The sequence below is a fragment of the Ptychodera flava genome, chromosome 14 (genome assembly GCF_041260155.1).
Source record: "Ptychodera flava strain L36383 chromosome 14, AS_Pfla_20210202, whole genome shotgun sequence".
Taxonomy (NCBI): Eukaryota; Metazoa; Hemichordata; class Enteropneusta; family Ptychoderidae; genus Ptychodera; species Ptychodera flava.
Genome location: NC_091941.1, coordinates 17,707,039 through 17,721,380, shown reverse-complemented (window position 1 = coordinate 17,721,380; position 14,342 = coordinate 17,707,039). Strand labels below are relative to the sequence as shown.

General features: G+C 39.1%; 1 protein-coding gene across 1 annotated transcript in view; it reads right to left on the bottom strand.

Annotated features, from left to right (window-relative positions):
• The window catches only part of LOC139149588 (alpha-actinin-like), a 59,976-nt gene extending 50,385 nt beyond the window's left edge, over nt 1-9,591 (bottom strand). The window contains exon 1 of the mRNA XM_070721415.1: nt 9,199-9,591. Coding sequence (XP_070577516.1) covers nt 9,199-9,318 — 120 coding nt within the window. The 5' untranslated portion in view covers nt 9,319-9,591. The remainder of the gene's footprint in view (nt 1-9,198) is intronic.
• Nucleotides 9,592-14,342: the final 4,751 nt, after the last annotated feature.

Sequence of the window (14,342 nt, the reverse complement as noted above, 5' to 3'; positions counted from 1 at the left end):
TTTATTGTTTCTGAGAAGTTGAACCCCAAGCTTCTAAAAGCATCTCAAACATTAACCAGCAATTTTCCCCTCATGAAGACATTAGCCAAACAAACATATCAATTATGTTCAAAATCCCGTTATACCTGCTACCAGAACAACTGTACTCTCTTATGAAACTCAGTGTGGAATATTTTCGCAAATGTGTTCACAGAAAAAAATTCCTTGACAATGTTTAAGTTTTCAGCAATTTTCCAGGGACAAGATGAGGAACATATTGTTCTACATATGAACCTTCAATTCACATGCAAAGCCTTTGTCTCCCATTGAATTTTCTTTTAAATTAACTAAACAATTTGCTTTCTGTGGAACGGTACATCATTAGGAATATTCCTCTTTGATATAGCGTGACATCAAAATGTGAGCATTTACATATAGACGAGCTACGAAGAACTGGTTCGCTGGGTCTCTGATGAGAGAGGTGGCTGGTGAAAAAAAATTTATGCAGGCCACTTAGAGTTCATTGCGTAAAACTTTTAAAGGGTTATTGTGGGACATTCAGTTGTTTTCTTTTATCAGGCTAAACTAAGTTTATTCTTTTATCTCATTTGCTTGAAGTCCTATTTACCTGGTTGACTGAACGTTCAGAAAAGAAACATCATAGAGGAATTAAGAGTGACTGGCTGAAATTTTACTTCCTTGATGAAAACTGATAGCTTTCTACGACTTTGAATACAAGCCAAGCTATTTTAAATAGCCTGCAAAGGGTCTGCCAAGCCTGTTATTTGCCAGGCCTGCTGAAATCTAAAGTCAGCCTGTGATTTGTAACATTACTGTGACAGGCACTTCTTCGACGACAGTTCACAATAAATGGTGAGGAAGTTAAAAGCTAGTGCAGCACACAGCTCAAAGGAAGAGAGAAATCAGAAACCTGCTGTGTCCCAGAAGGACACTTCTAATGAAGGCGAGGGTTTTGATGACCTTTGACCCAACACTCATCACTTCTGACGGTCAAAGGAAAATTACATCAATTTGGTCAGATTTAACATTAATTACTCTTCAAAGTGATTTTTTTTTTATTGAAGGCTTCTGTACATAAGTGGCATTACTGAAATTCTTTGTGAATGCAGATAGATCAAAGGACCGACTGGAGCAGGCATTTTGCAGAAGGGTTGCTACAGAGTTCAAAATTATTGGTGTAATTTGATTTTCATTATCTTTGATACACATGTAAGTCTTTTTTAATTTGGTAGCCACTTAAAGTTTATTGAACAGCAAGTTTCTGTTGTAACAGTTTTATGAATAGAAGAATAGAGAGGCCAAAAACACTTGGCTTGTGACCCAGACACTCATTTTGGCGGCCGATTACATAACAGCCTATTTGTCCCTTTGGTTTTGGTGATTTACTAGAACTGGAATCAGGAGGTGTATTTTATAGTAGGCCAATGTTGTTACACAGAACTATCCCTGCCACAACTTCTGGGCCTTGCTACAGAAAAATAAGGAAACACACATTTATCTCGATACGTTGACAGTACAACAAAAGAATCGTTTCACAAGTTACATTGTCCATTTCAAAAAACAGGAAGATAGGCTACATTCATGATGCTATTACACAAATGTTGAAATTGGACAGTATTTATTACCAATCAAATGATATTTCTTCAGCTGGTCTATTGTCATCTGTCAAATGAGGTTATGAGATACTACTGTAAATATTTCTTTTGTGTGCCATTCAGTGACATTTTTCCTCACACCCAGTGACTCTGCCTGCGAGGGAATTTTCCAGGTAAATCTAATAAGAGAAGATGAAAACCACACAGTTGAAATGTGTGCTTTATCAAAAAATTCTGGATGAACTCTAAAAAATTATTCAAATTTAGAAATCAAACATTTTAAGTCGTTTCGGAGATTTACAAAGTGTACCTTTTATTTTTTGAAAGTCAACCCCTTCCAAATGTGACAATTGTTGAAAAATGCCAAATATATCTGGTTTGTGCTGCCCTTTTTTACCACTATGTGGTACTTCCTTAGCTGATTCTTTTCAGACCCATTACAATACAACAATTCAAAAAGACCATCCTATCGGGAAGTACAGTATCTTAGTGGTGTATGAAAAATTCTGAAATGTTGAAGGTTTATACAATAGAAACTGATACCCTTAGTATACTAAGGATGATGAGGGGGAGGGTACCTTTCCTACTTCCTGAGAGATAATGAAAAACCGCAGAGCCTATAGATTCGACAGGGTGGAATTCTATTCACTTGATTGTCACTGGAGTTCAACGTGTCTGTATGCGTATATAAAGGCCAACTGGAAAACTCTTTACTGTTGTACACTTCTGTATATTGAAATGAACAAAAACAGTCCTTTCATGATACCAGTCCGGGTTATGTCCATATAGAGGATAGTAGGGAAGAGCCAATGGGGTACCGTATATGTAATGAAATTAAGGCAAGAACCAATCACGTACTGTATATGTAACAAGGGTCAAAGGTTACGTTGGTTCACTTTGAAATGTTATGTTCAGATCGCATATGACCTGACAGATCCACCGATCGAGTGAGACTGTTGACTACCCGGAAGTATCTTAGCTCCAGTCGATTGGCGACGTTCTACCGTGTTAAAAAATTGTAAGATTTCTTCAGGAATAGTTTTCTGAGTTTCTTTACCCTTGACCATATTCGACAAAGAGTTATTGGACGTTTTTCGTTCTCTTTTCCAGCTTTTGGTTAACTTCTCGGCGATTGATCTGGCGCGCATTTTTCTAAACGAAGGGTCAATCGTACCGGGAAACGCATGGTGATCGAAAAATTCGTGCTCCATCGTGCTCCGATGACCGACTAAAACAGTTGACCCATCTTTGCAAAGCTTGAAACATTCTCCATACTGCAGATGGCAAGGTTTAAATTGAAATTTGACCAAAAATAGGCGATACCGGTATTTGGCGACAAATAACTTACTGTAGATTTACAAGGGTCAAATGCTGATTTCTAGGAGCCGTACCCGGCCAGGAAATTCATCCAAATAAGTAATTTTCAATGTACTAACCACTTGTGTCGGTCACCATCTCGGCCGCACTGAACATTGTGCGTAACGTCTACATCTAAAAACTACCCAGTGCTAAAAATAAAGGGCGAAATCAAGCCGAAAAGTTCCAAACTCGTTGCAATGTACGAGCCAAGGTTTGCATGGTTAATTATTCATGACGTTGGCGGCGGCAGGTTCGCTGATTGGTCAATCGTAATATCCTCTCTATGGACATAACCCGGACTGGATACACATCCTTGCATGACTGTTACTGATGTAATTTCCATTACAGACAGTTCCTGGGTCAGATCGCATCACCTTCCACCCGAGCTTCCACTTAATGCTAATAATGGCTCTCAGCTAACCTGTGTATGTAATATGTGTTTCTTTTAGCCATGGTCAGGGGAATCTTGGTAGATGGTTTGGAAAGCACTGTAGAATTATTGCTCTTGCGAAATATGATTACATTGATCAAATCAGCTGCCCTGAAGACACTACAGTGTGTGCAATTACCAGGGAATCCCAAAATATTCTTATGGCTGATCTGTTCTTCAGAAAGATATATCATGTATATAAGGCATACAAATTCTTACATGGTGGGATATTAGAACAAAGGAAATTCTACAGTTCCAGTTAGTCTGTGGTGTAGCTGGCCTGGAGGTCTGACTGGCATGACCCCATGACCCAACAATATTTACAGTAATATGTACATTTCATTATATGGGTAAGATTTCATTTTCATGCATTTATAAATCACAGGATGCCTTTTGTTACAGTCCTACACATATTTTCTGGTCATATGACTAGATTTCTTAAAGACAACAGACCAAAATTCCAGACAGTGTAATAACATCCCTATCACTGTGTCTACACACAAGAGGCTATAAATCAGAGCTGCACTTATTGCTCTACCGGTGGACAATTACGGCCTACTTTGAAAACCTTTATTATGGTACCCTAAACAGCATTTCCAAAAAATTATGAGTATGTATGTCTAAATATGTAACATAACAAAATCGGGAAAGAATTTGTGTCTGTCAGCACGTTCTGCAAATTCTTCTGACGGCATATCACAGGACTTCCAACACAAGCCAATTCTGGCCAATTCTGATATCACAAGTATCAATCAGGTTAATATCTTTTATGAGAATTTACTAAATCCTCTACAACACAGTTTTTGATTGCACTTGCATTCTACCGGAAGAAGCAGATCCCACACAACAGGATAAGAGGCTTATATCCTCTGACCTGGCAGATTCAATGATTGGATGACTAACCTTCTTCAAAACTATACAAAACATGTCATGTCAATGAGCACAATATTCAAGTATTCTTGCCACAGATTCCATAATTCTGAATGTGGGAATTCATGTGTAATTGTAACTCTGCTTTGAGATTCCCAGCATTTCCCTTGTGATTGCACCTGACCTAGGGTCTGCCAGCAGCCTGATAAGACCGGCTCAGTTTATCAGAGTGAACCATCCCACACCCTTGGCCAGGTCAAATATGATTATGAAACAAACAAACAAAAGAACAACTGCACTTATTCTTATGATAAGGGCCAATATACTCGTACAGGCATCACTGTGAATGATTATTCCAACTATGTCTTTCTCATTGATATCCAAGGAATATGGTGATTTACGGTAACTGTTAAAACCAATAATGAATTAAAATACCAAGAAAAAGAGTAAGCTACAATGATTAATCACTGAAAAATTCTTTTGGGCATTGTAACTCTTTGATTTTACATCTTTCCTTTTCTGAATCTCTGTCCAATAAATTTTACCAATTTTATTACATGCCTGAACCAACATCAGAATTGTTGCATGGCTAATCATCAGGCTGGTTTGAATCCTTTGAAAGCCACAAACAAATAAATAAAAATGCCAAGGCCACCTACACACCATATGTGGTGTATGAATAGGTGTAACTGTTCTTTTTTTGGTCTTATGAAAAAAGGCCACACCAGGTGAAATGCAAATGTAATTTTTCTGTGGGTAGACTAGGTGCACACATGTATATTTATGCGCAAAATGGCCTCACTGTACCTGAACACGTACTGAATGTAAATACACAAATTACTGAAAAGTGGTTACACATATGAAGTGCGAATTTTGAAAATCAGAAACTCCACTTTGGAACATGATGTAGGGCTTCTAAAATGTAAAAAAACACCCTACACATCTCCACCTCTTTCATTTTCACAATTGGTTCCCACGCTGCCGATGTACGTGCTTGAAAACTTATATATGCAGGCAATTTGCCTTAACAATTTCAGTTTCTGAGAATATATCACACAACACAGGGATTGTAGCAGACATCACAAAAGACTATACTTAATGTGCTTATCACTTTAAGGAAACTTGTTTAGGCAAGTCATATTATTTGATGTTGTTAACAGAATCAACACGGCTACAAGATCACTTTAATTATCACTTCAAACTCATCTTCATACATTACCACTTCACAAGCCATGCTAGAGATCTCTAAGAGTTTAAGGAGCTGTATCTTTAACAGATCCTGTTCAGAGCGATATATGTGTCCTCAGGCAAAAATTTGTATAAGAAGGATGAGTAAGAGGTATGAAATTTTTACCCTGAGGTGTATCAGTATTTATCTTTTTTCTCTTCAGCTATTTGAAGTGACAACACCTGCTCTCGATCAGGAGACGCACTGAGCCATCTAATTAGATCCAGTCATTTTCCCTGGCCTGATCCACAATACTTCGCAGCTACCTTAAAGTGAGCCACAAACATACCACAAATGCATTCATCTAGGATAACAAGCGGAATGAAAACAAAGCAGTGATTAGGGTAGTATTGTTTTGCAGTTGGCAAGCACGCAGAGCATGCATTGACGTGAATGTGCATAAAGTTCCCCTCATTTGTGGCATGCAAGGCTGTTCTTGGTTGGAGTCAAACAATTGGTTCTCTAGTCCCAAAGCTCTCTACCAATCTCTCTCTCAGGTTAACAGATTTACCCGCTACGTTCGCTGCCAATAATGGTGACATGTTCAATCACTCTCATCTCATTATTCTGCAAGGGTTTCTGATATAAGCTCAGCCCTCTGCATCAATTCTTGATTTCACCAGACAAATTGATCAAGTACCCTGTCATCATTTGTCATTGCTTTTATCTCTGTTTTCTTATCAGCAGCAATTTACATAATATCCACAAAACTGCAGTGAAAAGAAAACAACTTTTGAGTGTGAAAGGTCTTGACATGCAAACATTTATTATAACAAACACACAAAAGAATTCTCCACCAGGGTTAAGATATATGATATTGGACAAGCTAAATAGCGCTCATTGCCACAGGAACTGTAATTTCACAAGTTTCTTTACACTACTATTAATCTGGCATACTTATTTTGTGACAGGGGAAGGATACTAAATCACACAGTTGTGATATTTTCTCTAAGGCTTTATGCAGTGATATGTGGACACATCATAGCTTGATTGGTTCATTGCTGGTACCTTGTGTTGTTATAGACATCAGCAAATGGTGATGCCATCAGCAACATGTGCTGTTACATGTTACATTTAGGACTGGCAAATTTGCATGCAATTTGAATATGTGAGACTTTTCCCCTTTCTTCCCTTATGAAAGAATGCATAGTAGGGAAGAATGCAAAGTAGTGTTAAAGTTTAAAGGATTTCGGTGTTTTGAGAGATGAGACACCATACCAATCTTATTGATAGTCAACTGCCTTGGGACAAGGTCTACTCGACATTGTTTATATGTAAATTTTGCTCATCTTGAATAAGAGACTCAAGTTTCATAGTCACTAGACTTTAAAAGTAAACTTCAGTTAAATTTTCCTTGGCTTTGTCAATTTATCAGTGTAACACACTATATAACAGCTAATACCTAAGCACTACATTTTGACCCGGAAGCACATATTACCTGTATTTTTCTTTTCACACCAACTACTCATCAATCAATAAAATAGATGATGTTTAAATAAATTGGTATGAATACTGACACACAATGCATTTTGCTGAAATCACAATTAAGTAAGAAACGGAAACTCAGCCGTGATTGTTAAGAAATTTAACCTGCATGCCCCTTTCGGGACGAGAGACAAGACCATTCTGGTGGACGAGTCTGCTATATTAATTATGATGTGACAGTATCATGTTTGAGCTATTTTAATGCCCTTCTATTATTAGGATTAATAATCTACCATGGCATTGGAACAGTAAATTACTTCATTTGCTTCTGAAAGTTCATATTTTTTCATGTCATCAACTATACAATGAGCATATAATAAGCCTCATTAAATTCACTATTGGTCTGTTAGTGGTATTTTAATAATAAACAAAAGCCAAGCAAAACGATCAACAATATGATGTTTGACAGCAGAAATTGACCTCATTGGTATTCCAGTTTTCAACATACTATGGGGAAAAGCTCAACACTTTAATTTTCTTCCAAGAAAGTCTGCATTATTTACTTTGCTTAACAAGAAAAGCAGTATTATTTTGCGAAAAGTACACTCCAGGTAATGGTATTCCAGCCACACTGTTGCCATTTTAGGATGTGCCTCGCTCCTGGAATTCACTGTACCTAAATATAGAAGCAATATCACTACCTTTGAAGCAATATTACCTCGGTCCGCTCAAAGGGGTACAAGACATGCACATAAACATTGCTGCTCATGCTTGTACCCTTCTGTGGTCGACATACCAGCGGGATAACTATCACTGGTTTAATAAATACCACTTGGATCACATTTTTTTCGGGCAGATGTCCATCCAGATTTACTTTCAATGCAACTTGCAAGGCGCTAAGGTCACCCTATGAATTCTGCATGACTCATATGGCAAGCTTGCCAGCAATTTTGAGGTTTCTTCTTGACTGGCCATGTTTCTCGGGTCATCACTCGATTTTTGTTTACTAAAGAGGAAGACCTCCCCCACCCACCAGACCAAACTATTTTAAATAAATGAGGCCAACTTTTACAACATGCAATTGCAAATTTGTCCCACAGCATCGCCTACTTTACAACAACTGTAACAAAATCATTATGTTCTTATTCTTTGGGATTAATATTTCAGATGAAATATGAGAACAGTTTTACAACTATGTGGTGGTGGAGTTCCGAAGTTTTCGAGTAGTAGACTATGCTGTTGGCTGTATTGAGGGTTACACTTGATCTGATTGCTAGACGTGAGTGTTTTAATAACACTGCACTTGACTTATTGTAGAAATTTGATGTATAGATAGAATTTTCTCTGATTGGTGGGAAAGCACAACATACCAGACATGTACCCATGCAATTCGTTGTGGTTCGTGTGCCATCTCAAATTTAACTTGATAAACAGAAAATCTCCTCCCGCAGAAGTAAGGTTTCGCTGCGACCAATTCCATATCACAAATAACACACCCCTTTTTTCCATAGTCTCTTCAGAGAGATGCGGATACATGTGATCGCGAAAGATCCGGCCTCCACACAAACTGGAATCTACCTTATAATACTGGTTTTGAAAGCCGGCGTCGCAATGATCTACAGGGCTATTCACAATAATTTCAGACAGTTCGAACTCGCGAATGTTTACTTATTCAGATAACGGTGAAAACGGTATATTCGGGGTCGATACATCACAGCGAGAGGTGATAGCTGGCTGTGGAACGAAGCGTGACCGGGCCACCGTATAATGAGTGAACTCTTACAGGGGTGTCAAATTTTGGCAGATCGTCCATGTAGCCGACACGAACACGAAGTGTCTGTTACCGGCTACCAAAAACTATGAAAAATAGTAAAGAATGAGCTACAAAATCACTATCAGTTTTAAGTTGCAGGTAGAATAAGTCTGTGCCTTTGTAAAAAATACTATAAAAAATAGTAGAAAGTGAAGAACCAGCTGAAAGTTAGTTGAGGAGACCTTGACCGCATATCATTTGCATCTCATTGTCGGCTACATGGACTGTTACAGGGGTGCCCAAATTTTGCTTGCTCGCCCTGAGAGTTCAACGCAACATCGGTCCCCATTTTGACAGGTAGTGGCAAAACCAAGCTCAAAATATCTTCAACATTTCAAGTTTAGGCATTCTTGTGTAAGTGAACGCCTTGAAAAGCTACTGCGGCAAGGAATTGCCCACTGTCAAGGCAGGGAGCATGATGTTATGCGACGTATGCAGGCATCGAAGTTTCCGAGCGAGCCACAGCATTTATCCCTACCTTCTTTTGCTGCCTTTCCCAAGCAGGATCGAGCAGACCTTCTCGGTCCCACTCCTCCTCTTGGGTCATATAATCATCCCAATCGGTTTCATCTGCTGGCATCATCATGTTGTTCATCATCTCCTGTATTCCGTTTGCAAACGCACTTTTAGGAAGGGACGAACGCCGGAAAAGAACTTCAGTGCAATTTTTCGAGAGGCCTCCACGGTGGAAACCTGCTTACAACTCCGTGGCTGACCCCGCCACTGGAAGGATGGTCACGTGAATAGGATGTTAGTGGAGAGAATTGCTACTCTGATCAGAGAAACACTGTCGTATTGCACAGACTCTTGGTTTCTGTGATACGTCTTGACGCGTCCAAGTCAAAGTAGACAATGGTTCGCGAAGGGAAGCAGCAAATCTTTAGTTTAAACACAATATATAGAAACGTCACCGTCCCGCGTGGTTTATGAGGTCATTTCCGGTATGTCATATAAAAACAATTTATTTGGGCTCTAAATCTTCTTTCTTAATCACCCCTACACCCGTTTTCACTTGACCTTAACTTAACCAAAATTTCTCTTTATTTAATTTCATTGCCTGTGCAAAACGGTATATCGTTTCCTTTTATCAGCAGGTGTTTCCCGAAACTTACTTGCATAAAATTAATGCTACGTCATATGTGTCATTCGCCTCTACCTCAGTGGTCATCTCAAGTTTCGTGGGGGTGAAATGGGGACAGGCTGAGTACAGATAGGAAATCGTCTGCTCTTTGTCGAGAGTGACCTTCGAACACGAATAAAGTTTCGCATGATTCTTCAGACGAAAATATTTACGTCGCTCATTCGGAAGTGGTAAGCTAACTTTACCTGTGAGCCTGCGAACCTCAGAAACCATCACAGACCCCCACTGTAAGAAGATGGGTCTCTGCTGGAACATGTTTCAGCAAGATAGTAGGCCTTCATGCCATTTCGATCAGCTCCAAAAATTCCAATCAGAACCAGCAATCGTCCGGATTTACGAGGGTTATGACAAAAAAAGGACGGTCGAAATTCTTTGTGGCGCTTTTTAGGCCTAAAAGTAACAATCTATATGTTTTGTACAATTTTTGTGACTTTATAGAATTGAAAAGTATTCAAGTGTCTGTTTCGACGTAAACAAAAGGTTTCCTTCCTTATTTTCCCTCTATCTTTCTTTGTTTCTCGAAATAATTACCAATATTGTTCACGATATAACATTAATGGAACTAAAAGAGTCTCGTTGCAAGGGCATTACAACAGACAACAATATTTGTTGTAATGATTCTGAACACGTAAAAAAAAACACTATAAAAGCCGTGCTTCGCAAATTTGTTGATTTCTTTCTCTGTTGTAACAGGTTGACAAGAGCACAATAAAACAGAACGACAGAGCACAGCCTGTGCTGAGTGGCGTAAAAAACGAAGAGTTCTTCACAGAAAAGTCAGCACTGATTCCATATTAATACCATTAGATGTACTCGGAAACTCACAGACAAGTATCGTCGCGACAGTCCAACAGAGACGCGGAACCGACATAGCCGCGGACCATTCGGTAGTGCATCCACCTACACCCGATAGCGTTCACTTTTATCTTTTCACTTGAGAGACGGTACCATAAAAGTGCACTCTCTGGTCTCTGACACGAAACCCGTGTTACTCATACGCACAGTGTGACTCTGCTGTCGATATCCCAAGATAGATTTCATAATTCATACCCATCGCATAAACATCCCGAGGATGGAAACTAAGGTAACAAAAGGGAAGGCTAATATAATATGGCTCGATTTACTTATTTCCTTCCTAAATTTATTATTTTGATAATAAAGTCTTCCAATTAAGATAATTTCACCAAAGTGTATCAAGATGATCAAGATAGTTCAGTCCTGAAAGTTAAAAGTGACTAGTAATTCACGCATAAAATTAAAATTGAATACTACCGAAATTATTATTTTTTTAAGGTGCTCCTTTAAGATAAAACGGTACAAATTCTTAATTATTATAAAATCGTCTATTTTATCGAGCCAAATTAAGTATGATGCATAGTGCACCTGTTCGGGGGCGGGGGAGGGGGAGGGTCGACGTGACCTGCCCAACTTACGTCATGGTTTGCACAATAATTCATAGGAAAGTTTTGTCTGTTAAGTTTACATTAGGCGTGTTGAACGCAAGTGTCGATTTTCTTCAAATCAAAATAAAAAAAAGGGATTCAACGTGACAGAATTTCTAACAAAAGGAATCATCTTGCAAATTCAGAGAGAAGTGCCAACTTCTGGACATCATCAGCAAAAGCTCAACAAGTGGCTCCATCTCGCATGTTCCGTTTGAAAGCACAATCGTCAGTGCTCATTCACTGGCGAAATTTCGCCGACCCATCTCATCGGCAATGACACGGATTTTATTAGTTTAATTGCGCTTTACAAAGTCTTGTACCGTTTCGTCAATCCTGACGCTTTGTTACAGTACTGAAAACTAACAATCGGATGCTTTGTTATCCTCGAAGTTGTCTTGAGATTCGCGGTCCAAATTCTTCCAACCTTTCCGGGTGTGTAAATCACTTACTTGCCAAGTCCCATATATGGCGACTGCTCGCAACTATCCTATTCAGTTCCATTGGCATTCCTTCAAAACAGGAGACCGCATGCGCAGACAATGCGTGGAATGCCAATCGAAGCCCATGTCCGTTTCACTTCCTGGGTTGACCACTCCATGCCACAGTTAGTATCAAGCGTTCCTTTCTTTGGTGGTACATTAAAAATGCTAGACTAGATGTTGTGCTTGTCACTGCAATATTAAATCGTTTAATCTTGTCACCTTGCGATTTGGAAAGCAATTGACATTGCTCACTGACCCGTTGAGGTCCAGAAACGGCAGACTTGTGAAAACAAAGGAATCCGCAACGGCAAACTACAGATGTCTACAACAGTGCACCCAGTAAACTTCCTACAGTTACAAGAGTTTTGCAAAACTCCAAGGAACATTGCACAGTTTCCAACGATTGGATAAGTATAAGGGTCTTTTTAAAAAAATGAAAGTCTCAGACTTAACTTTAATCTCACAATACCACAATGGCCCATGTTTGTGTGAACCTGATTGCAAACTTCCTGTCCCATGGATATTGATAGTCGCGAATCATGTCCCAGACAGGGCTGGGTGAAGATACCGATGGACCAAACACAAAGTATTTTACAAACATCATGTTGTGTTTGTTTCCGTCAATCACCGCTCATTTCTTACTCATACAAGATCGTAATTTCTTCTTGCTTCAGGCAGTGTCCAACACGAAATTCCAACAAGTATCATATTCTGGGAGAAAACTTTTTTACGACAGGGACATTCCTGTGTTTTTTCTTCTGTCTGTTACCACGATTCTCGTCTTTTGAAAACTTCGTCGGGAAAATTCATTTTCCTTACAATCATCTGTTTGACCGACAGGAATTTGTATGCTAGCACTTGCTATCTTATAATCCTCCATCCTAGTGGGGTCACGCAAAAAACGGCGCAATGTGCAAAAAGTGGTCAAGCTAATGTTGCTTTGTAATTAAAGATCCATTAGCTGTAACTTTGGTGATTTTTTATTTTGTTTGTTTCATCTGCAGTTTCTGGTGTGAATCCCTGAACCATGGAGAAATTCCTAATATTTAGCTCATAAATATAACTTATATGCGTATAATCTGCATTGTTATTGTTTAAATTTTGTATTCAGGTCCAGACTAGAATACATTTATCAACAATAACAATGGTCATTTCACATATACAGGCTGTGTTGGCAAGCAAGACACCGGACATCGGTCATGATGATCGGATTATAGTAAAATTCTGTAGTTGATACATTGAAAAATTAGTCAACAGTACAGCTGCTAATGTCCCTTTAAGATGACACCCTATATGTCCCCTCTCGGATCAGTTTCCTTTTTCCTATTTTACGTCATTTTGCGGATGTAAAAGTACGTTTGTCACGCACGAATACCATTTTCCTCTGACGTTTGCTTGCGTTCGAGCCGATGCTGTCCCGATGAAATGAGGAGTTTCGTTTGCGTCACGGGAAGGGTACATTGATTATACGTCAATGCTACTTTTACTCTTCTTTTAACAGTCCAGCAAGAGGGAAGAATAAATTTTACAGGATTTCCTGGCGAAACAACAGCGCTGTGTCCATTTTTCCCTATCGAAATGGCAAAAGTGTCAGATGATTTATATCGAAGTGAGTGCCTGCCCACAGCAAGTATATACCATTGGATAAAGACAAGTCGCTAAACGTTGTTCAAAGATAATAGAGTATACCGACGAAAACGCAGTATCTGATGAACCCTTTACCCCTCTTCATCCTGTAAGAAGGCCGATATTCACCATTGATAACAACAGGATTGTACCAAACCATGAACCATCCTGTGATGATACTCTGGACGTAAACATGAAAAAGGGCTAAACGTTTGATGTAAAACATTTTTGCAGTTAGTGCGTCTATCAGTTTTAATTTTTCTGCTGTTTTTCTATATATACCTCAGCAGAAAGGTCAATTCTCCATAAAACGCACGCTAATGTTATGAAAAATCATTAATATTGCGCGCGCGCGTGCACACACACACACACACACACACACACACACACACACACACACCGTACAATATGGTGTGCATGAGAATGTACAATATCGCATATAGCGAGACACGTTTAATTAATATAGTACAGTTCGTAAAATCTACAGCGGAAGATAGGCAAATGGCCTCTTGTCAAAGGAAACGCCCCGAGGAAATGGCACCCAGGCGTTCTTCACGAGACGACACTGTTATAGGAAGTTCGATGATGACTTATTTAAAAAGTTCGATAATTCCTGTACAAGACGAGTTTTACGAGATATAGGCTTACTCTAGTACTTATGAACGTAAATTACCTAAGCAATATGTAACTAAAACAACAGGCTTCATACTTCAACTTTCGGCCTCACAATTTATGTGACACTGCATGACTGGGTATTGAAATTGCATAGCACCACTTGAGCTTCACTGTGCTTTGCCTTTTGTTTTTCTACAACCCTTGTGTGCGCAGCGACATGATGTTCTGGAAATATACGCATGTTTCAGCCATACTGTAAGAGTTCATCGGTAAACACCAGGCAAATATAAAGTCTGCGTTTTGTTTTGAGATC